Source organism: Eptatretus burgeri, chromosome 12 (assembly GCF_056783735.1).
Source record: "Eptatretus burgeri isolate ZD-2024b chromosome 12, Ebu_testis_v1, whole genome shotgun sequence".
NCBI lineage: Eukaryota > Metazoa > Chordata > Myxini > Myxiniformes > Myxinidae > Eptatretus > Eptatretus burgeri.
Window position 1 is genome coordinate 84,347,015 of NC_140972.1, and position 24,495 is coordinate 84,371,509.

General features: G+C 44.8%; 1 protein-coding gene across 1 annotated transcript; it reads left to right on the forward strand.

Moving 5' to 3' along the window:
• The first annotated feature begins 1,324 nt into the window (after nt 1–1,324).
• Nucleotides 1,325–24,253, forward strand: RPS17 (ribosomal protein S17). The gene is made up of 5 exons (XM_085848715.1): nt 1,325–1,476; nt 11,914–12,065; nt 22,846–22,951; nt 23,217–23,282; nt 24,033–24,253. The coding sequence occupies exons 1-5, from the start codon at nt 1,369–1,371 to the stop codon at nt 24,105–24,107; spliced, it is 507 nt and encodes a 168-aa protein (XP_085704841.1). The 5' UTR covers nt 1,325–1,368; the 3' UTR covers nt 24,108–24,253.
• The last annotated feature ends 242 nt before the right edge of the window (nt 24,254–24,495 follow it).

Consider the following 24,495-nt stretch of genomic DNA (forward strand, 5'->3'; position numbering starts at 1 on the left):
CTTGAAATCTAACTAACAACTTCTATAAGGCGCCGATAATATTATTGTTTGGGTCATTTTAAGATTTCTCTGTGGAACAAGCTAAGATTTAGTAATTTTTTCAGCTTTTCAAAAAAAGATTTGTTCCACTGTAAACCAAAGCAACAACATATGTGGATACCAAAATATTTTTTAATTTCAACAACTTTCTGGAAGAAATGGTGCATTATTTGAAAAAAATTGCAAGGGTGCCAATATTTTTGGCCACGACTGTAAAGCTCTTTGCCAACGCTCGGGACGGGCAGTGTCGCCGGAACGATCCGCTCAGAGATGGAAGAACAAGACGATGCAGTTGAAGATGGCAGAGGCAGATGATGTGGTGGTGGAAGACCAGGAGATAAAAGATGGTGGCCAAACAAAGGTAAGGTGAAAGATGATCAATGGTTTTAAGTGCAGCTCCAGCCTCCAACTCTCCATAAGTGTGCAGCAACAATCACTGTGCTTCTGTCCCGACCTCTTTCCTCCACCCTCGGTCCTCTGTCTCGCCCTCCAAACTTTGGGACCACCTGCCTTGGGACACATCATTGTGAGAGGTCCACACTCTGAGCCGTCCCACCCAGTTGTGGTTCCAATAATAAACAGCCTTTCGGTCTTCTTCCAGGTTCCACAGCCTTACTCCCGAACTCTGGTGACCCTGTCTATAAATTACATGTGCTGCCTCCTCAACCTCACATTTTACAAGATGACTGACTCTGACAGGTGCCTGTTCTGTGGCAATCGAACCTTCTCGAAACACAAAGACCATGTTTCACTTATCACAGTCGAGCTATGGATCCCCCTCCCCTTCCCCCATTTCCATGGAACACAGCCCCCTCCCTTATGTTCCTGCCTAAGTTCTCCGTCGGGAATCCTTGTCCTTATCCTCCTTATCCTTCTTCCCCTTCTTCTCCTCCTTCTCCCTCGAGGTACAATCTGGAACATTCTTGTTTCCTTTGCCAACTTTCATAACATGACCTAACATTTGTCTCGGTGGAATGAAACGAACCGGAGATATGATTTTGCGGCTGTGTCAAATCCCCTTCCATGTTGAGCGTGCTCGGGTTGTGACTTTTCCATATAATCTAATTGTATCCTCATCAATATACATCTGGACAGAGTTCTGATCTTCGTGAATTTAATTTGACATGGCTATATTTAACCGACCAACGTATGTGATTATACACGTTTCGATTCGCCGTTTAAAGTTATGCACCCGACAGAGAACTTGTACAGCTAATGTGAGCCACGGCGGAGTAGTCAGCGATAGTGCGCAGCGTAAAGTTCGGGCATTTTTTTTTTAAACTACCCACAGCGTCAAGAAAAAAAATGTAAAAGCGCGTCATTTCATGAATGATTTCGATTTGTAAAATGATTACATTTAGGGATTGGAGATATAAATTTATACTTAAAAGCGGATTTTCCCTCTCACTTCCTTTTCCGTTCAAGGCCGTCAACATGGTGAGTGCTGTGTAACCGTCTCTGAGGGAGAGAGAGAGACAATCCGTTCCCATCAGCGGTTTAATTTTCATTTCGCGCCACATTCTTCATTCATGGTGTCCTTCGATGATTGCTACACTCTGTCCTTGCGATAGTTTATAACGGCCTCGTTTGTGGGTGCTCGCACTGTGCCATGGTCATGATGGCGGGGTACGAGTTCGGCGAGGCCGGTTTGTTGTCAGTGCGGGATTATGTCCTTGTTTTCCTTGTTTCGACACGTAACGCCGACTTCGTTTGCGGTCGCCATGGGCAGTTTGGTCGAAATCGATTAATTTAATTATCCGTATTTAGCCTGTGGCTGCTGGTTGCATCACCGCTGATGCAGTGCCCCTGTTTACCAATAAGCTGGTACTCATTTTGCCAACTTCGGAAGGATGACGGGCTGAGTCAACCCACCTGGTGTTAATTAAACGTGTGAATACAGGCTTGAACTCTTGACCTTAAGATCTCAATAACTTTTAACCGTTAAACCAACAGCAGATTTATACCTTCCGTTTCTGCTTACGTCCAGTATTCCTAGTTACTGATCCAAATCGATTGAAAACCGAGATAACTGTCCGACTCACCTTTTCAGGAACACCATTCTCGACATCAGTGACTCCCTGTGTGACACATCCCTACCTTAACTCCTCTTTCTCCTCAAGTTGTGCCTGCTCTTCCTCTTGCTGCTAATCCTGGTTAAAAACCTTTCCTGCATTCATTTTGATCCATGACCATTATTCCTTCAAAAAAAAAAAAATATATATATATATATATATATATATATATATATATATATATATATATATATATATATATATATATATATATATATCAAACATTGTTTTGTTTTTGGCCCACTCTTGTTCCTCGTTCCTGTACTGTACTGGGATGGGAGATGCTTAGCAGGCAGACACGAAGCGGAGGAACAGTCGAGCCGGGCTGTGTTGCACGAGTGCGAGCCAGGGCGTACTGTGCCCGCGGCTCTCCTTTATTCCGTACGCGGTACACTCACGAGCCGGCCGACTCCAGTATTACTACCACGCCTCAGACGGCGTGCACACCTCATATCCCTCGCCGAACCCCACGGCCACTCCTCCAACCATCACGCCCATCATGCATCATCATCATGCCCCTCCCCGTGGGCATGACTACACCACACTCCTCCCTCCTAAAAGTATGATTATTAAATGATCAGTATTATAAGAAGCATGCAGAACACGAAGGATTTCGTATAATAATCATGGAAATAAAATGAAAATAACAAAGTATAATAGCACACCACATCATATAATGTGTCGATGCGAGCGAGTGGAGCAATAAAGGTCAGGTCTGACCGCGTTACCGATATGAAGCAGCAAAATGAGAAGCACAGCGGCATTATGCAGCAAAAACGCCCCCCCCAGGTGGCCCATGCTGACATGACCCTGGCCAAGGTCGTAACGACCTCTCGAGCTAACCTCCTCCGGCCCCATCAAACGCCTCCGGCCCACTCCCCCCAGGCAGACCCGACGTAGATAAACATCCCGAGGCCGGCAGCCCGCTATCTGGAAGCCGTGGCGCCAGCCTTAGACCTTGGCCGGGGGCGCTGAACAGCGCTGCTGGCTGCATGCATTTAATGCGCCAAAACAACTCACGCACCACCATCAGTCGAGACGCCAACGCCCGTCCCAACGGCCTTGAGCGAACACAGCGAGTTGTGCTCGCAATCAGAGGTGGAGGTAACGCAGACCAGGGCACCAGTCTTGGTTCCGAGTCGATCTCCGAGACCCACACGGCAGTTAGACAGTAGTAATTCCATTTAAACCCCACTTCAACCATAAGCTCGTTATAAATCAATAGGAATAACATTCGAAGCATCGTAAATTCATTTTTCCGTACAGCGCGCTTTTTTGATAAAATCCCAGCACATGACAAAGCAATTACCTGCGGCCTGGGGCAACTGGAGGCTAATAAACCTTCTTTATTCGCCCCCACATCACATTGACCATAATCCAACTCCCATTGACTGATCTCCGCCACATCCACTTTTATATGAGAACTGCTGGCATTTATTTCAACAACGTTAAACTGCATCACTAGAGCAAGGAAAAACACATATGCCATGAACAACAACCCACAACCCGCATCACGAGTCCGCTTCTTGGTTGTCGACTTGATGCTGCGACTCGCGACTCCCTTTAACGCCACGGGCCCACCGCCACCTGTTGAAGCTGCCTGAACCACACCGATGCGCATTGCCTCACGAACCTCGGTATTCGACGAAGGTCTCGAAGAGAGCACTGGCACATCTGGAGGCACGAACCGGAACCCGTTCCGACCCAAAAGGGTCCGGCTCGCCGAGCCCGGCTCCTGCTCCGGCTCGCCGGCATATACGCGGTACACTCCGTATTTATTCCGTACGCGGTACAAACCACCTCCATTATTCCGTACGCGGTACACTCACGAGCCGGCCGACTCCATTATTACTACCACGCCTCAGACGGCGTGCACACCTCATATCCCTCGCCGAACCCCACGGCCACTCCTCCAACCATCACGCCCATCATGCATCATCATCATGCCCCTCCCCGTGGGCATGACTACACCACAGTTCCCATCAATGACGACCCCCTGTGATGTGCTGGAAAACCCTCTTTCTTGTTGCAGACAGTGGGACAAACATCACGAGAATAAATCTGCAGAGGAGAGGAATGATGGGAGGGAAACACTGAAACTAGCAAACAAAATGGTTGAATTCAGAAAGGTTAAGGCCTTAGTTATTTTATAACTTTAGTCCATGAGGCTGAGCCCAAAATTTTGGTCATTGGTACCAAACAAAGTGCCCTGTTTGAGTCAGGTTTTTTTTTTTTTTGTAAAGATGGGTCCCCTGGGGTATCAAAATCACTTGATAGCAAGGAAATATCGGTAGCTTATATCGTGTAATGGCACTGTTTATACGCGACCCCCCCTCTTGCACAAAATCGAAGATTTTCGATAATTTTTATACACCATGGATTTGAGTTGGGAGCGTTTTATTCTGTTAATATACTTTAATGTGTATAATCTATAGATCAAAAGAAAGCTCATGGAGTACAGTTTATAGTCGTATAAACATAAGAAGAAAATAAAAACACTCACAGACACCCGACATGAAATACTGCGGACCCCTTGATGTGAAACAAATGTTTTTCTTCACTTAGAGAAAAATGTGTCTTCCAGCATGTAGAACGACATTAGAAACTTCAACTCAGGCACTATAATAACAGTACCTTGAATACATCTTGATATAATTTGAACCTTGTCAATAAATGACACCTTACATATATAGGAAACAAATTCTATCATAGAAAATATGTAATTATGTGCTTTCGACATCAAGTTGATCATTTGGTCCAGTTTTCAAATGTCGCAGCTGTAACAACAACACAGATTAACGGTAAAGGAAAATTAAAGTGATTAAATTAAAGTGAAAAACGGTAAAGAAAGATTAAAACTTGTTTTTAGCTCGCCTGTTCGAAGAACAGCCACGCCTGTTCAGCGTCAGCGTGAGCATGAAAATGTTTGAGTTTTTGGTGCAAGTTATTTCCTTTCTAATGTTTTTATCTACCACACTATTTTTTACTGATTACAATATACAAATACATATATTGCTTTAAAATGATTTGGATCAGACTTCACTGCAATGCTTTATAAAAACTATAAATGTATAAACAGGCGAGCATTGGGTGGCTTTGACACCAACTCTGGTTACAATATAGTGCTGCTGGATGCAGTCTTGGTATAGTGCTAAATATGATTTAAAAAAAAAGGTGTCTACTAAGAGTGAACACACTCAAAACGATCAATCAGAGCCATAACCACTTCTTACTCTTCAGCGGGCATCTGATCGTACCGTCTCCCCATCCCCATGAGCACATCAAAGGCTGATTTATGGTCCGTTGAAGGCGGAATATCAGAATCTCGCAGGGAAACTTTGATGTACTTTGCTCAAAATCTTTCAATCCGAACAGCGGTGTACAACTTTTGACGGAAACAAAATCGGCACGATCAAGAGTAGCCTGCGAATCATCCCTGCTGCTGCACTGAATTGATGCAATAGTTCGGCCAGAATATTTGTCGTCAAGATGTTGCGTGATTAAATCGCCAATAGTCACTCAAATTTATACCGCTGACCTACTTCTTAACAATCACTTTCACCCCAGAAACCACAGTCAATCTGAACCACGCTGGCCACTGCTCAGATGCCATGACCGAAGACTACTGCGCAATTGGTTAAAGGGGACTCGGCATTTTGGTGTGTGCACACGAAATTATATTTTCAAAATAAATGCCGACGTTTACATTTCGGCTTTTAAAACTTTTGCACCTTTGGCGGAAAATTTATAAATATAAAAGGTTAAAAATGTGTTTTTGGATTCGCTATATATGCTAGATATCCCTTATTGTTGTGTGTGTGCGTGCGTGCGTGTGTCTGCAACGTGAGGCTCCAGCGAACCGATTTCGATTAAACTTTGCCAACATGTGCAGTATTTGTTGGGAATGTGCGTGTTTGAATTCCGTTGCCTGGCAACCACCCGTTGCTGTGCAGCAGCCGAAAAACCGCGTACAGTATTTTCAATACTTGTCCTTCAGTTTTGAATGAAGAGAAGCGAGACTTCGGAATTAAACACTTCGAGATATTTAGAAAATTTTACACAAGCCGATTTTTGATTGAGGTTTTATTTTTCCAATGGTCGTCCTTCAAAAATCGGGTGTCTATTTACCGTCATTTTTTTTTATGAGCGGTTTAGGAAAGTGGACGTGGTTGATGAAAAGTGGGAGTGGTGTAGGAAAGTGGGCATGGCTTATGAAAAAATAGTGTGGCTCAGGAGTTGTGGTCAAACAAGAGCATTGAGAGAAGTTTATCAGGTTTTGTGTGTGTCTGTGTCTGCAACGTGAGGCTCCACAGCGCAAACCGAAAACGATTCCCCACCCACACACCACCTCCAATTATTTATTTATTTACTGAAAGCGATACCACGATCCACACACCACCTTCAATTATTTCTTTATTTATGGAAAACGATTCCACCACCCACACACCACCTCCAATTATTTATTTAATTACCATTTCGGATTCTTCTTCCGACACACCACCTCCAATTATTTATTTATTTACCTCAAACGAATCCCCATCCACACACCACCTCCAATTATTTATTTATTTCCCGTAAAGGATTCCCCACCCACAAACCACCTCCAATTATTTATTTACCAAAACGATTCCCCACCCACACACCACCTCCAATTATTTATTTATTTACCGAAAACGATTCCACCACCCACACACCACCTCCAATTATTTATTTCTTTACCATTTCGGATTCTCCTCCCACCACACCACCTCCAATTATTTATTTATTTACCGTAAACGATTCCCCACCCACACACCACCTCCAATTATTTATTTATTTACTGAAAGCGATACCACGATCCACACACCACCTTCAATTATTTCTTTATTTATGGAAAACGATTCCACCACACACCACCTCCAATTATTTATTTAATTACCATTTCGGATTCTTCTTCCGACACACCACCTCCAATTATTTATTTATTTACCGCAAACGATTCCCCATCCACACACCACCTCCAATTATTTACTTATTTCCCGTAAAGGATTCCCCACCCACAAACCACCTCCAATTATTTATTTACCAAAAACGATTCCCCACCCACACACCACCTCCAATTATTTATTTATTTACCGAAAACGATTGCACCAGCCACACACCACCTCCAATTATTTATTTCTTTACCATTTCGGATTCTCCTCCCACCACACCACCTCCAATTATTTATTTATTTACCGTAAACGATTCCCCACCCACACACCAACTCCAATTATTTATTTATTTACCGAAAACGATTCCACGACCCACACCACGTCCAATTATTCATTTATTTACCATAAACTATTCCACGACCCACACACCACGTTATTTATTTATTAACCGTAAACTATTCCACGGCCCACACACCACCTTTAATTATTTATTTATTTACCGAAAACGATTCCCCACCCACACATCACCTCCAATTATTTATTTATTTACCGAAAACGATTCCACGACCCACACCGCCTCAAATTATTTATTTTTTACCGTAAACTATTCCACGATCCACACACCACCTTATTTATTTATTTATTTACCGCAAACTATTCCATGACCCACACACCACCTTTAATTATTTATTTATTTACTGAAAACGATTCCCCACTCACACACCACCTTACTTATTTATTTACCGTAAACGATTCCACGACCCACACACGACCTCCAATTATTTATTTATTTACCATTTCGGATTCTCCTCCCAACACACCACCTCCAATTATTTATTTATTTGCCGTAAACGATTCCCCACCCACACACCACCTTCAATGATTTATTTATTTCCAGAAAACGATTCCACGACCCACACCGCCTCCAATTATTTATTTATTTACCGTAAACTATTCCACGACCCACATACCACCTTTAATTATTTATTTACCGAAAACGATTCCACCACCCACACACCACCTTATTTATTTATTTATTGACCGTAAACGATACCACGATCCCCGCACCACCTTTAATTATTTATTTATTTACCGAAAAATATTCGCCACCCACACATCACCTTTATTTATTTATTTACCATAAACGATTCCACGACCCACACACCACCTTTATTTATTTATTTACCAAAAACGATTCCACGACCCACACACTACCTCCAATTATTTATTTACTGTAAACCATTCCACGATCCACACACCACCTTTAATTATTTATTTATTTACCGTAAACAATTCCACGACCCACACTCCGCATCAAATTATTTATTTATTTCCCGTAAACGATTCCACGAGCCACACACCACCTTCACTTATTTATTTATTTACCAAAAACGATTCCACGACCCACACCCCACACCCCACCTCCAATTATTTATTATTTAAAGTGGGAATGGTGTTGGAAAGTGGGCGTGACTTATGGAACGTGGGTGTGGCTTATGAAAAATATTGTGTGGCTCAGGAGGTGTGGTCAAACGAGCATTGAGAGAAGTTTATCTGTCTGTGTGTGCGTGCGTGCGTGCGTGCGCGCGGCTCCACAGCACAAACCAGCAAACCGATTTATTTTTCAAATGGTAGTCCTTCAAAAATAGGGTGTCCATTTACCGTCATTTTTTATGAGTGCCAGTTGGCAAAATACGCAATACGAAAAATCTTGCCAGGCAGCGGAACAATTGTATGTGAACCAATACGTCTTGGCAATGAATCTTCGTTGGTGGATCAGTCAGAATGAAAAGCATCGTATCCAGCGCTTCGATCCTAGCGAATCCCTCGTCGCCTACTGGCTTGTTTATTTATATTTCAATTTCGGCAAATATACCGTCAGCGGATCTGTAAACCAAGTTGTAAAATAACTAAGGCCTAATGGAGGTAATAAAGATCTTGGGTCAGAATTGTTTGATGAGATGGAGGTGCACTGACTGACAACTTGTTTGAAGCTTCGGAGGGAAGAGCGAGAATGGTCTCTAAGATGGGAGGAGTGAGGAATGTAATGGTTGAGGTGTTTCATCAGCCTGGATTTTGGAAGTTTAACCAGTTGGGAATTGCTCGACGAACCTGTGAATCCTGGAGGAGATGAGTGAGGCCAGAGGTCAGAGAGAAGAGGGAGCGATCGGTGTTGGTGAATAAACGTTAAAAAAAGGAAAAGACCATTGACCTGCGTGTGACGATAGCTGACCTCTGCTTAAATCTCATCACAGGTGATTCCAAGAATTTTGAGAGCTTTCTCTTCCACCGAATCCAGGAGAGATGTATGTGATTGTGGCACCAGCCCATTTGGGGTAGGTTGTGGGGTGGTGGGTGGAGGAGCAGTACTCCATTTAGCTATGGACCAAGGCCTTGTAAGCTGTAACTCGTTCTGATTTTCCAAGGGAAGACTTGCATTAACAGAGGATGCCCAGCCTGCAGTTGAGTTTGGAGGTTAACTTGTGGATGAAACGAAGAAGCTCATGGCTCGTGATGAAGCCCAGAAGATCAAGAGGCTGAACCTCTTCCAGTGGAGACCAAATAAATAGGTCGGTTTGTTTGAGGAGCCTCTCAGATTGAGATGGCAAGTTATTTTTTTTTTACATGGTTGAAGATGTTCCTTTTATCAGATCCGTGTGTAATCATTTCCAGATCATGAGAGAAACATAGCTCCCTGTCTGCCTCGCAGAGGGATGTGGTACTGTACAGCACAATGTGAAGTCTGCAAAAGGGAAGAGGGTTTTCCAGAGCATCGGAGGTCATCATTGATTACACTGGGGAACAATTTTTTTCTTATCTGTTGCATGAGATTTTTCAACTTATTCTACGTATTTTTTTCAACGCTGATTTCAAATCTGAAATCGGTTTTCCTCTTCATGCTCTAGTTTTCATGCTATTTGAAACTTGCGATTTTTGCAAAAAAGGACACCCATTGCTATTTGCACTCGGGATAACTTGAGAACTGGGGGTGCGATATTGGACTTTAGTAGAAATATACGATGCCGAAACTGCTAAATAACTATAGACCGTATTCGTTTTGCTGCTAACGATTTGCTCACTATTTATTTGACATCAATTTTCTTTATCTTTATCGATATTTATTTATCTTTATTGATATATATTCTTAAACTTTATGTTTTTCTTTGTTTCAGATCTGATCATGGCTTCTTCAATAAGACATAAGTGTATAAATAATCCTGATGCATTGGTTATGTATGTGGCTGGTACATGTAATGTCCGGAGGGCAGCGGGACTCGGATAGTCGTGAGGATTGTCGAACACTGTTTATTGCCCGTCCGGATGCACACTACTACAGACTAGACAACGCCTCAGGCGGCGCGAACACCTTTATCCCTTGCAGGCACGTGACCTCCAAAACCACTCCTCCACGCCTCCACAACGCTCCCCGAATTGTGCCCTGCCCCCGCAGGCCAGCACACCACAGTACACACTACTTCGTCAAAAGCGCAATAAAACATCGTTTGTAAAGCGTGCCAAAAAACCCTATTTTGATGTTCCCCTTGGCGACCAAGACAAGAAATGGGCTCTTCATATTGTATAATATGAAAAAAACATCTCTGCATGTGGGACAGTCGAGCTCGAGAGAAACACTGGATCCAGAAGGAGTGGCCCATCCGTGAAATTCTGGAAGCAGGCATGCCAAACATTGTGAATGACCCAATCGTCAGCCGAGAGAAGATCATTTTTCCCCCACTCCATATCGAGCTCGGTTTGATGAAACAGTTCGTGAAGGCATTGAGTACTGATGGTGAACGTTTTCAACATATAGTTTCTGCTTTTCCTGCTTTGTCTTTTGAGAAGATCAAAGCAGATGTGTTCGATGGACCTCAATTCGTGCACTTGTACGTGATGAGGAATTTGTGAGGAAGATGAATGACAAGGAGAAGACAGCGTGGCTGTCTTTTGTTGCAGTTAGACAAAACTTTCTTGGTAACAAAAAGGCAGACAACTCTCAGTTTCTGGTTACTAAAATTCTGTTGGCTTTTCGTGATCTTGGGTGCAACATGAGTGTCAAGCTCCATTTCCTGAATAGTCACCTTGATTGATTCCCTGAGAACCTTGGGGCTGCAAGTGAGGAACAGGGAGACCTCATGACTGGAAGAGCGCTACCAAGGGCAATGGGACAAAAATATGATTGCAAACTACTGCTGGAGCATCAAATGAGATTGCCCTGTGGAAGTTCACAAACGCAAGAGCTGCAAGCACAAATTCTTGCCTGAATAGGATCTATTTGAACTTTGCATTCCATCCTTATCAATTGTTCTGAATCACCTATCATCTTTTTGTCAAAATATATGTTAATTTAAAATTGCTTTTAATTCAAATTGTAACTTACCAAATAAATGTTGAATTGCAAAATATATGTTTAATATAAATTTGCTTTTAATACAAATTGTAACTTACCAAATAAATGTTGATAATGGTGGTTTGCAAAAAATCTAGAGCTCACATAGAGAAACCAACTTCAGATTTGAATTCAGCACACTCAAATTAGGTAAGATCAAGTGCTGGTATCAATGCAACAAAAACTTTGTTCCCCAGTGTTATAAATGAACTGAGAGTGGGCCCAAAACACTGCCTTGGGGAAACTCCAGCCTTCACAAGTTAAAAATTCACAAACTGGTTAGATTGGTCGAGAAATTTAACATTACTTTTCAACATGCCCTTTTCCCTCGACTCGCAGAGCTTCTAATCTTGCTCTTCACTCGCACTGTGAGTCTCGTTACGGTACTTCATCATTCTCACTGTTGCAAACCTCTAATGCCTATTGATTCACCCAGATTGTTAGGTCCTCTGATCATGACGTGTTTGGTGTATGGACAAGACTATTATACATTTGTGTACAGGGTCGTGTGCGAACCAAGACCGTGAAGAAGGCAGCGCGTGTGATCATCGAGAAGTATTACACACGCCTGGGGAGTGACTTCCACACCAACAAGCGCGTTTGCGAAGAAATTGCGATCATTCCAAGCAAGCCTCTCAGGAACAAGATTGCAGGGTTTGTCTTTTTATCCTTTGAAATGCGAGTATGATCAACCGGGAAATTTGTTTGTGTTGAACATCGCTTGATCGATGCTAATCCTGAGTAGTAGTGTGGTGTGATGAGCAAGTTTTTGTTTCTCTTGAGAACCGGTTGTTTGGTGTATGTATTTTGATAAAACATTGCTGTTCAAATAGTTATAAAATCGGTAGTGAGGTATTCCAGGATCATAATGGTTGTTTGAACATTTACAGGAAGTGAATGCTCATGTCACCTTAAAAAAAAAAGTCGATTCGAGTGAAAAGGTTTTACTTCGAATGCTGAAAGCTTAAAAGTTTGTAGATTCATGTCTGAGCTGTCCAGCCTGGATTTGCATCTTGGCCCAGCTATAAACTGTCATTCTGGTGTTTCACAGGCAGGGTGATGCATCTGTGTGCCATCCCTCTGATGGACATGAAACGGGTGTCCCGTCTACCTGCATTAGTTTGTGAACGTTAAAAATCCCATGATGTTCTTCCATTCCAGCAGCGTAGTCTGATATTTCAGATCAATTGTTCAAATTTGCATAAAAGCACCAAAATTGGTGCACATGTAGAATAATGTATTCTGAACAATTCTAGATATGGAGCCACCCGAGATTGTGCCTTCGTCAGCCAAAGCTGACCAAGGCAAAATCTCGGGTGGGTCCATATCATTCTAGAATTGTTCTACGCCGAAAACCAGCCACGGGTGTGTTTTTAAGCACACCACAACCTTGTCCGTACTCTATGTGCGCGCTACAGGGTCAATCGCTGAATTGTCGATATACCTAATTAATCGCGCGGGTAGATTACCGAGAGATTGTACCTCAACGGGACCGCTTAGAAATGAGCCGCTTAAGCAGCTCGCTTTCTTTTGGGATAACCGAGCGGTGTATTATCACGCAGTCCCGTTGGACCCGATCACTTTACCGGCTATTTAAAAACCAACTATATTCCGAGTGCAAGATGGCAGCTCAACTGAGGAAAAGACGCAACGAAGTGGGTACATTTAAACAAGCACATTTATTCAATACAAGGCAATTCAATTGATGGGGATGATGCAGTGGGGGAAGGGGAGAAGGAGAGCAAGAGCAAAAAAAAGCCTACAGCCGATTACTATAATTATTATTCACAAGCACTTGTGCAGTTTTGCTTGGAGACGGCGCCACAAACACCCAGAAGAAAATGAAAGGAAAACAGGACCGGGTGGTGAGCTCCACGAGCCCGTGTCCTCCACGATCCGACCCAGAGCGACGACCGAGCTCCCTCGAGCTCTCTCCTCTCCTCAGCACGCCTCCCCCGAGACTCACGGACTCCAAGCTCCGCGCGAGACTGAGAGCCAGCCCCCACAACCACGACCCAGCCACGAACGGCCACAACCACTCCGACTTGTGACAAGAAAAGAGTGGTCCGAGTCAAACGGTGACGACTCTCCCACTCTTCTTCTCAGCGCTCGTGTTCCGCCGCTTTATATTCAAGCCCCGCCCCTTTTCAACTCCCGACCTTCCTTCCAGAACACGTGGGAAACTTCCAGAAGGAAGCGTTTTCCCGCCAAATTAGGGACACGCGCCGCCGCGGTAGTTGTCTTGGTTCTTCTCTTTGTCCCTCACAGGGTGAAATCCACCGTGGAGACGCCATTCGTTCGCGGAAGGGGGGAACGGGGGCCGCCTGCTTTCCCTCGACGAAGGCCAGGCCTCTGGCAACCGAGTGCCGTGGTACAAAACGCGGTGGTGGTTGAGGTTATAGTGGTTGTTGTAATGGTGGCGTGTGGTGGTCGTGAGGGTGGTGTGGTTGGGCGCTTGTGGTTAAGGTTGTGAAGCAGTTGGTCCAAAATAATGATAGCAAAAGAAAAACGGCTAACTCAACGATCACAGCCCTGATGACACGAATATATCCCATTAGACAACGGTGGGGAAATCTATCTGAACACAGACTTATCGGCATAACTGAACTAAGGACCTATATGGTGCTCTGCGAATTTCCACAGCCGTAACACTACCCCCTCCTCTTTTTACAGACTCGTCCCGAATCGTCATTTTCGTGTGCCATCATGTGTAAGTTTCCCCTAGTATATTTTATCTTCGAATCCCTGAGTGCGACATTTAGTGTATTCGTGTCCCCAAAATAAATAACCTACGGGCTGAGTAACTGACTGAACAAACTCACTCATGCAGACGACTTAACTAAATTAAGGAGACACACACATGCAGGGGAAGCAAAACCATGTACACTTTTAACTTACAAATTTTACACAAAACCATGGCCCAGGACTGATGGACTCTGTGGGGGGGAAAAAGGCACATAGCATCATTGTCAGCGGTATTTTGAGGGTGACCGCCCCCGCAGCTGAAGGTCGGATGTCTTTGGGGCCTGTTCAAAAGGCCCCGTTGTCTGTCACAAAACCTTTTTGTGTCTTCAGCTGCTGAAGGCAACTCACCCTAACCTGGCGGCTATGCGCCATCCCACAGGCCATTCTTCAAGCAGGGAGCCAGGCTGCTCATACGCAGTCTCTGGCTCATGAAACAAATGCAGGTGACAGGGAATATGGCCGGCTGCACCAATGCAGTCCAAGGCCTCCCCCTTGAAATGAGCGCAGTGAACAGTGAACACAAACGATGCACGGTCTGCACCAATGCAGTCCCCGTGTGCGGCTGCCTGCAAGGCAGTCCCTGCAGAACACTGGGTGGTACTGACATAAGCAAATGAGCAGATGGTTGGATGGATGGAACACACGGTGCACGGGCTGCTCAATGCAGTCCCGTGATGCGGCTGCCGACAGGGCAGTCCCTGCAGCTTGCGCGGTGATCCTGGCACACATGGTGATGGATAAATGGGGCAAATGCAACAAAGGCAGGCAGACAAGGCATGGCAAGGCCGGCACAGGCCTTGTAGCAAAAACAGGTCGGCAAGTGAAGCTGACCGGCATAGACCTTGCAGTAAAATAGGCCAGCAGGTGAAGCCAGCCGGCCTCTTGTCTCTTCCTGCAGGTGTGTGGAGGGAGTGCGGGGGTGCTGGCCACTCGGAAGGTGGGCTCGGACCTTACCCTACTGTCTCCCTCCCAACCTATCGCCTTTGCCTGTCTCTGTCCATTCCCACCCCCTTCGTTTGCAAAACAAATTTAGCTCCAACTTATTTTTTTGTTTTATTATCTTGCCAAAACAAAGTTTTTGCAAGATATGTTAGTCAGCTTGTATGTTTTTTTTTTTGTTTGTTTTTTTTTTAATCTTGCCAAAACGAAGTTTTTGCAAGATATGTTAGTCAGCTTGTATGTTTTTACTTACGAAATCTAAAGATTTCGTAAGTATATTGATGCCTTCCGTTTCTGTTTGTTTGTTATCTTGCCAAAACGAAGTTTTTGCAAGATATGTTAGTCAGCTTGTTTTTTTTTATTTTTTTATTTTTTTTGTCTGTAATCACATATAAAAAATTCTGCAGAGCACAGTTATCATCGGAAATTTTTGTAACTTCGCATATCAGAGGCCTATAGAGGTCCCTTTCAGTGCACAAAATTTTGAAGGTCAAAGGTCAAGGTCACTTTGGCGCAAATCAGGGGAGTCGACGAAACCCTTATTTTTTGAGTAATTTTGATCGGATCGTCTTCAAACTTCATATGAATATCGTTCCATGGTCTGGCGCTCAGCTGATTAATTTTTGGTGGCGATTGGCCTTGACCCTCATATGTTTTTTTTGTTGTTTTTTTTTGGTCTGTAATCACGTATAAATCGCTCTGCAGAGCACAGTTATCATTGGAAATTTTTGTAACTTCGCATATCAGAGGCCTATGGAGGTCCCTTTCAGCGCATAAAATTTTGAAGGTCAAGGTCAAAGGTCAAAGTCACTTTGTCGCAAATCGGGGGAGTCGACGAAACCCTTATTTTTTGAGTAATTTTGATCGGATAGTCTTCAAACTTCATGGGAATATAGTTCATGGTCTGGCGCTCAGTTGATTAATTTTTGGTGGCGATTGGCCTTGACCTTCATGGTTAGCGCCTGAGGTCACATATTTGACCCCAAGGTCAAATTTTCAAGTTTTAGGAATCATATCGTGTAGTACCTCAAATTGAACACCTTGATGAGTGCTTTCTAGATATGTCAAGCTTGAGACATGACGTCATTTGGTGACGTTATGAGGCAAACGCATATTTTTCATGGTTACTCAAGAACGATTCTCATCGGAATCTCTCGTAGGCAGATATTCGTGAAGGAGTCGCTCCTGGTGGATAGCAGCTCTGTTCACCTCAGTGTGACCTTAAAGAAGTCACACGTGGTCACCTTTTGGCGAGATACCGGTCACCCTGCGGGTGACATTGGTTTATTTATTATTTTTTGTTTGTCTGTAATAACGTATAAATCACTCTGCAGAGCACAGTTATCATTGGAAATTTTTCTAACTTCGCATATCAGAGGCCTATAGAGGTCCCTTTCAGCGCATAAAATTTTTAAGTTCACTTTATCGCAAATCAGGGGAGTCGATGAAACCCTTATTTTTTGATAGGATCGTCTTCAAACTTAATGGGAATATAGTTCATGGTCTGGCGCTCAGCTGATTAATTTTTGGTGGCAATCGGCCTTGATCTTCATGGTTAGCGCTGGAGGTCGAAAGTTTTTGACCCCAAGGTCAAATTTTGAAATCTTAGGTACCATATCGTGTAATACCTCAAATTGAACACCTCGATGAGTGCTTTCTAGATATGTCAAGCTTGAGACGTTGTGACGTTATGAGGCAAACGCATATTTTTCATGGTTACTCTGTAGAACGATTCTCATCGGAATCTCTCGTAGGCAGATATTCCTCAAGGAGTCACTCCTGGTGGATAGCAGCTCTGTTCACCTTTTGGCTAGATACGGGTCACCCTGGGGGTGACAATGGTTTTTTTATTTTATTTTTATTTCCCCGATAAATTCGTCTCCCTCACCCCCTTTATCTTCTCTGTCTGGCTAACCTATCGTCATCCTCGCCTACTCCCAACCCCTACATTCCCTTCCTGGAGGGGAATAAGGGAGAGCTTGTGTCCTGTGTTGGGGCCCAATCAAGCCCCAGAATGGTCTCCTCAGATATCAGCGATCTACTTACCCAAGGTGGATCCAGCAGCCCACAACAAGAGCGGAGGGATGGATGGTGCGGAGGGGTACACTTCTCTATGTACCCTAACATTATTAAATTTAAACTACCCTGGGACTTTCCAAAAGTGCCTCTCGCTTAAACTGCTGGTTCTATCAACCAAGACTCAAGTCGCCTGTGTTTGTGTCCTCACAAATTTGGGCCTTGCCCTCATTTTCCCTTGTGCCCTCGCACGGTTTAGTGGCTGGGACGCATGGCTCCCTTGGCAGGAACTACCCTCTGCTGATTCTCCAACTATGGCACCCCCGGGCTCTGCAACTGCCTCCGAGCCGACCAGCTCCCGAAACACTGTGAGTGCCCTCCATGGCTCCTCCCCTGAAATGCTCACGTGGCAGGCTGGCGCCCCAGGCCCCTTCCCTGGGTGCCCGTGCCCAATGCACTGCCCACGCGGCCAATGGCGCCCCGGGCCCCGCATCATGCGGGCCCACCCATGCCCACTACACTATCCCGGCCCCCCATGGACCCTTGTCCTACACCGGCCGACTCGCCCGGTGCCTGGTGTTCCCACGAAAGCGATACTCACCATTTGCAGCCACGCTCCCAGCCCGTCAACAGGGCTCCTGCACCCCTCCAATTTCACCCGCGTAGCCGTGCACGTGGCGGCCTCGTGCGTAGCACAGCACGGACCTCGTGCGCGCTGCCGTGCAAACCCGGCGCGGTCCCCAAAATACCTACGGGGTCTTTGTCCACCGTCAGGCACCGTAGTCTTCGCACTCTCGCGCACAAACTCCCACGTGCCACGACGCTCACGCACCTTGACATGACATTCACACCGGGACATGCGGTTGCATGTTCGCGCATGCCAACCGCCATCTCCCTCACATACACCGATCTCACACATGCAGTTCCCCCTCACACACGGCCGTTCACTCACGCATGCCATTTCCCTCGCACACCTGGTTCCACTCACACACGGCGTGCTCGGAAGCACGCATTTCGGCACGCGCAACCACGCACACCATATTACGCACACACGTGGTTCCTTTCACCCACGCTATGCGTGCTTTTCAGCACACATACCGGAACAATCACGCTGGGGATTTGTGCCACAAGCACTCGCCCCCTCTACCTCGCAAAGCTCGACCGGACCCACCTGGTCGAGATCCGCTTCAAGGGGGAATATTCCCTCCCCTCGTTCCATAAGCAGGCTATCCGGCTGCTTGCACCGGGTCACGACACATTCCCCGGGCTGCCCTTCATCGTCCCTCGCTAACTCCGTGTGTGTGTGTGTGTGTGTGTGTGTGTGTGTGTGTGTGTGTGTGTGTGTGTGTGTGTGTGTGTGTGTGTGTGTGTGTGTGTGTGTGCGTGCGTGCGTGCGTGCGTGCGTGCGTGCGTGCGTGCGTGCGTGCGTGCGTGCGTGCGTGCGTGCGTGCGTGCGTGCGTGCGTGCGTGCGTGCGTGCGTGCGCGCGCGCGCTTGTCTTTCACCCAGTCTTTATCATGTCGTCTCTCCTCTACCGTTTCCATCTCCTGCGTCTCTATACATTTTATTTCTGTTGTCTCTTCGTGTCTATTAGTTTCTTCCCGGATATTCGTCTCTGTTTCCTCCTTCGTTCTATTTAATTCAGTCTCGACTCGGTCTATCTCCTGTCTCTGACACGACTTCTTTTTCCTTAGTCGTTTGTTGTTTCCCTCGTCTCCATTTTTATTTGTCTCCTTCATCAAGGTTTGCCCTAATTGTTCTTTCATCCGACGAGTGATGTCAATCAAGTCCTGCACCACCAACGTTCCTCCCTGTGGTGATGTCACACATCCCATCTTGTTGTGCTGTTCTACTTCCTGGCTCTTTTTTGTCGTTCTTCCTCTCTGAGCTTTTTGAGTTGTTCGTTCTCTTTCCGGAGTTTTTCCATCTCTGTGGATTCCAACTTTGCTCTTTCCTTGAGTTGGTTAACTTCAAACTCGTTTTCTTTTTGTTTTCTACTCCACCGTCTCTCATGTTCTTCATTCTCGAATCTCATAGTTTCCTTTTCCTGTTTCATTCCTTGTTCTTTCACTATCTCCGCGTACTTCAACCTTGCTCTCTCCTTTAGTCGTTCTTATCCTTTTTGTTTCTTCCTCCACTGTCTCTCATGCTCTTCATTCTCCAATCTCATAGTTTCCTTCAATTGGACGATCTCCTTTTCCCGTTTCATTCGTCGTTCTATCAGTATCTCCGTGTACTTCAACCTTGCTTTCTCCTTCAGTTGTTCTTGTCTTTCTTTTAGTTTCATTCCTTGTTCTTCCTTCTCCAATCTCATTGCTTCCCTCAATTGGTTGATCTCCCTTTCCTGCTTCATTCCTTGTTGTTTTTGTAATTCTCTCTCTCTGCTTTGGTGTTTCTGTAACTCAGAAGCTTTTCTTTCTAATTCCTTTCTCATCTCCGCACACTCCAACCTTGCTTTGGCTTCTAAGTGTTCGATCTGCACAGTGTGGTTCCTTAACGTTACATTCTCCATTGTCTTTATTTCCTCTCTTAACATCCTCAGTTCGTTTTGTAATCCCGTCTCTTTGTCTTGGCGTTTCCGTAACTCAGAAGCTTCTTTTCTAATGTCTTTCTCGTCTCCACACCTTTCACATTCTTCCTTCCTCATTTCATCCATTCTGTTGCTCATCTCCTTTATTTTTTTTTTGTTCAGTTTGCTCTTCTCTTGTACCACCAACTCATAGGTACTCCCCTCTACTTTCCTCATTTCTCCCTGTAGTTCTTTGAACTGTCTTGACTTCTCCAACAATTCTTCCTTCCTTTGCTCCAGATATTTTTCTCCTTTTTTATCTCCTATTCCAGGCTCTCCCTTATCTGATTGACTGATCTTACCTCTTCCTTCAGTAGTTCCAATTCCTGATCATGTTCGCATTTTTCCTTTTTAGGTCATTTCCAATGACGTAATAATATTGGTGAGGGAAAGGGTAATATGGGTCCGTCCGTCTGTCTGTCCACAGTGAAGTTGAAGCGGGAGATCTGGTCATTAGTGATTCTGATAGAGTTCGGTGAGACGTACACGATGGTATGACTTTCAATGTCACGAGGCCTTTGAAGTTGCGAAAATGACGATTTTCAAATTCTATCTCCTCTGCCATTTCTCAAGCGATCTTGAATTGAATTTGATTGCAGCATATGAATCTATGGGACAATATCTAAATTTGATCGGGCCGGATTTTCGATATTCGCTTTTGTGTCACGTGACTTCAAAGTTGGCAAAAAATGCAAAAATGACAATTTCCAAAATCTATCTCCTACATTTCTCAAGCAATCTTGAATCTGATTGTGGCATATGAATCTGTGGGACAATATCTAAATTAGGTCAGGCTGGATTTTCGAATTTCACTTTCGTTTTCGCGTCACGTGACTTCAAACTTTGCAAAAACTGCCCTACTTTCAGGAGGCTATATATTCTCGACTGGGCATGGTAAAATTTAGTGAATGGTGTCATTGCATAGCAGCTGACCTTGTATATTATATTTATACATTTTCCGCCGAAGGTGCAAAAGTTTCAAAACCCGAAATGTAAACGTCGACATTTATTTTCAAAATATAATTTCGTGCATGCGCGCCAAAATGCCGAGTCAGTCATCTTTAACCAAACTGCGCAGTTCGAGCTGCGCAGTTGTCTTCGGTCATAACTGAACATTGAGAACTTGTGGTATTATTTCTCGCAGAGATGACCGTCACTCCTGCACGGGGTAATTTTCTACCTTTTTTTTTTTTTTCCAGTCTTCCTCCAAGCTCTTCCTATCCTGAGAATTACTAATTTGCTCCTCCTCTATTCTTTTGTTCAGTTGGCTCCTTTCATGTTTCAACCTTTGGGTAAACCCTTCCTTCAGTTGTTTCAATTCCAAATCGTGTTCACATTTTTTCTTTTCTAGCTTTTTTCCCCATTCTTCCTCCAAGTTCTTCCTTTCCCGAGAATTACTAATTTGCTCCTCCTCTTTTCTTTTATTCAGTTCGCTTGCCTTTTGTAACAAAAACCCACGCAACCAATCTACTTGCGTTGTTTCCTTATGTAGTTCCTCGACTGTGCTGGCTAATTCCTCATTCAGCTCCCAAATTCGTTCCTGTGCATCGGCCAATTCAGTTTGCAATGTACTGCCGTCGCCCTGCCTCGCCTGCCATGCCCCCGTGGTTTGAACTGGTGGGTGGGAGCGCTTCCCCTGCCGTGCAGTGCGGCTCGTTGCGCTATTAATAGCGGCCCGCTCACGCCTCGTGCTGCGCTGAGGTGTGGCCGCCATCTTGCGGCTCCGAGTTTGTTTGCTGGAAAAGTTCCTGCACAGGCCTCTCCCACTGACTATTATTCGTGGTGCGGTTATAATAATAAAACGGAGAACCAGATATATTGTTGCATCGCCGTATTTCCCAACTTGATGGTACGGGTCCAACCCGTATGGTGTCCTCGACCATAGATTCTAACATTTCTAAATCTATATCTAATACCCCCTGCTCCCATTTGCCTTGAAATGCCATCTTTCTTATCGGAATAAATTTAAAAGCTCGTAATTTAATGGAACCGGAGGGCCGCCTCGCACACCCTTGATCCGGTTCCGTTAATTTGGTTGGAGGTGGGATGGATTCAAATCTCACTCCTGGACACTGGTGTTGTGGATTCTCGCCCGCCGGTGTGCGAACAACCACGTTTAACCAATCGCGGCCGCTTCGCCTAACGGACGGACAATCCAGTCGCGGCTTTCCGGATCAAAGCCGAAAACCAGCCACGGGTGTGTTTTTAAGCACACCACAACCTTGTCCGTACTCTACCCGCATGCTACAGGGTCAATCGCCGATATCCCTAATTAATCGTGTGGGTAGATTACCGAGAGATTGTACCTCAATGGGACCGCTTAAGCAGCTCGCTTCCTTTTGGGATAACCGAGCGGGGTATTATCGCGCAGCCCCGTTGGACCCGATCACTTTACCGGCTATTTAAAAACCAACTATATTCCGAGTGCAAGATGGCAGCTCAACTAAGGAAAAGACCCAACGAACGGGGTACATTTAATACAAGGCAATGCAATTGATGGGGATGATGCAGTGGGGGAAGGGGAGAAGGAGAGCAAGAGCAAACAAAAGCCGACAGCCGATTACTCTAATTATTATTATTATTATTATTATTCACAAGCACTTATGCAGTTTTACTTCGCAACGGTGCCACAAACATCCAGAAGAAAATGAAAGGAAAACGTGACCGGGTGGTGAGCTCCACGATCCGACCCAGAGCGACGACCGAGCTCCCTCAAGCTGGCCTCCCCCGAGACTCATGGATGGCCACAACCACTCTGACTCGGACCACTCTTTTCTTGTCACAACGGTGGTGTCTCTCCCACTTTATATTCAAGCCCCGCCCCTCCTTCCAGAAGGAAGCGTTTTCCTGCCAAATTAGGGACGCGTGCTGCCATGGTCGTTGTCTTGGTTCTTCTCTTTGTCCCTCGCAGGGTGAAATCCACTGTGGAAATGCCATTCGTTTGGGGGGGGGGGTGAACAGGGGCCATCTGCTTTCCCTCTATGGTCCTTTTGGGGAGAGAGGGTGTGAGATTTGTCAGGATTGAAAGACATGCTCTAAGTGTTTGACCAGCTTGTGATTTTTATCCAGGTATTCAAAGTGAAGAGGCTGCTGCCTGACAATCAGAGGGACGAGTCATCAGAGATTTGCATCGCAGTTAATTGTGAAACTTATCCCACTCCTCCAGATATGTTACACATCTTATGAAGCGAATCCAGCGTGGCCCAGTACGTGGAATCTCCATAAAGCTGCAGGAGGAGGAAAGGGAGAGGAGGGACAACTATGTTCCTGAGGTACTGCTTGTAACTGATTATAATTGTTCATGTTCTACATTGTTCTGACATGATTCATTTGTGTTTGCCTGGTTACATGTACTGCCTTTAATTTGTAGTTGGAAGTATTATAACTGTTCCACAAGTCAGTCAGGCCTCTACTTGAGCTTGAAAAGAGGAACATGATAATTTTTTGGCTATTTTGACCTCAAAACAGGCCACCATCTACATTTTGTCACTGTATGACTTCAACTGATGGTCTTGTGCCCTGAATTTCCTCCATCAGGTGTCTGCTCTTGATCAAGATGTCATTGAGATTGATCCGGACACCAAGGAGATGCTGAAGCTACTGGTGAGTTCAGGTTTTGCTCTTCAGAAATGTTGATGAAAGGCTGTTCCAGAAACTCTTTGTTTGTGCTCAGGCAAAATGTTCCACATGCAACCTGTGTTGATTTCAACATTTGGTACAGCCGCGTGGTGGAAGGGGGATATTGTTGTCACCCAGGTCGTCCGGCTGTCCATGCGATAACTCAAACTGTTCGTCATATCGATTTAAAATTTGGTTCCCACATGTACCACCTGAAAAGGAAGAACCCTATTGTTTTTGGTTGTGGCTGGATCCAAGATGGCTGACTGGGGTGGCCATCTTGATTTGAAATTTGAGTCACACATGTACCACCTAAAAAGGAAGAACCCTATTGATTTTGGGTGTGGCTGGACATCTTGAAAAACCACTTATCTGATTTCAATTATTTTTGGTTACTATGCTCCTCACCCTGGGGAACTTTTTTGAGATGTTGACCAAATGGTGTCTTGTTTCCAAGTCACCTCCCTCATTATCTGGAATATGTATGACCTTTCATTCAATGGTGGGGAATTCCCCATCGCTGATGGTATTTTTAGAATTTCTATTTGCATGGCATGGTCAGCATTTCAAAGTTGGTGATGAACAAGACCGAGTGGCCTCCATGGCTTACAAAATCAAGTTAGATTTTCTGCTTAATGTTTGGATGTCCAATCGGGTAATGACACACATGGAGTAATTGTTTTCAAACTTGTTTAATTGTATCTGACTTGAGCACCAACTTTATATTTCTTGCAGGACTTTGGTAACCTGCCGAACCTGCAAGTAAACCAGCCTCTTGTTGGAATGGCTTTCCGGCAGCCTCGCGTGTAAAGCAAGCCGAAGAGCAAGTCGTTCACATTTCTGGTAAAAAGGCTGTCCCCAGTGATATTCTCCAAACTTCAATGTTTTAAAATGCAAGGTTTCTGATATGTTTTAGGCTCATGCCAAATGGGCTGAATAAACCACAATGAAGCACCTTGCTTTGTGTTGTGTATTGCATTGCACTCGAGTCTGAGAAAGTGAAAATTATCCTCTTTTAAGAGATTACATGACTGACAATGTAAAGTTTGTATAATTGATAGAGAGACAGGGTTGATGGTTTGAAAGGCAGCTTTTGCATTTGAAGCACTCATGTGCACATAGTAGTAACCCCATCTGTGCTGAACTGTTGATTGCAGTGGGTATCAAATCTGAAATAATTTATTTAGATCTTTCACAC

Coding starts and splice junctions, on each gene's coding strand:
- RPS17 (XM_085848715.1), top strand. CDS start 1,369: ATGATTTCGATTTGTAAAATGATTACATTTAGGGATTGGAGATATAAA. Junction 22,952..23,216: donor GGGACAACTATGTTCCTGAG/GTACTGCTTGTA, acceptor TTCCTCCATCAG/GTGTCTGCTCTTGATCAAGA. Junction 23,283..24,032: donor AGGAGATGCTGAAGCTACTG/GTGAGTTCAGGT, acceptor TATTTCTTGCAG/GACTTTGGTAACCTGCCGAA.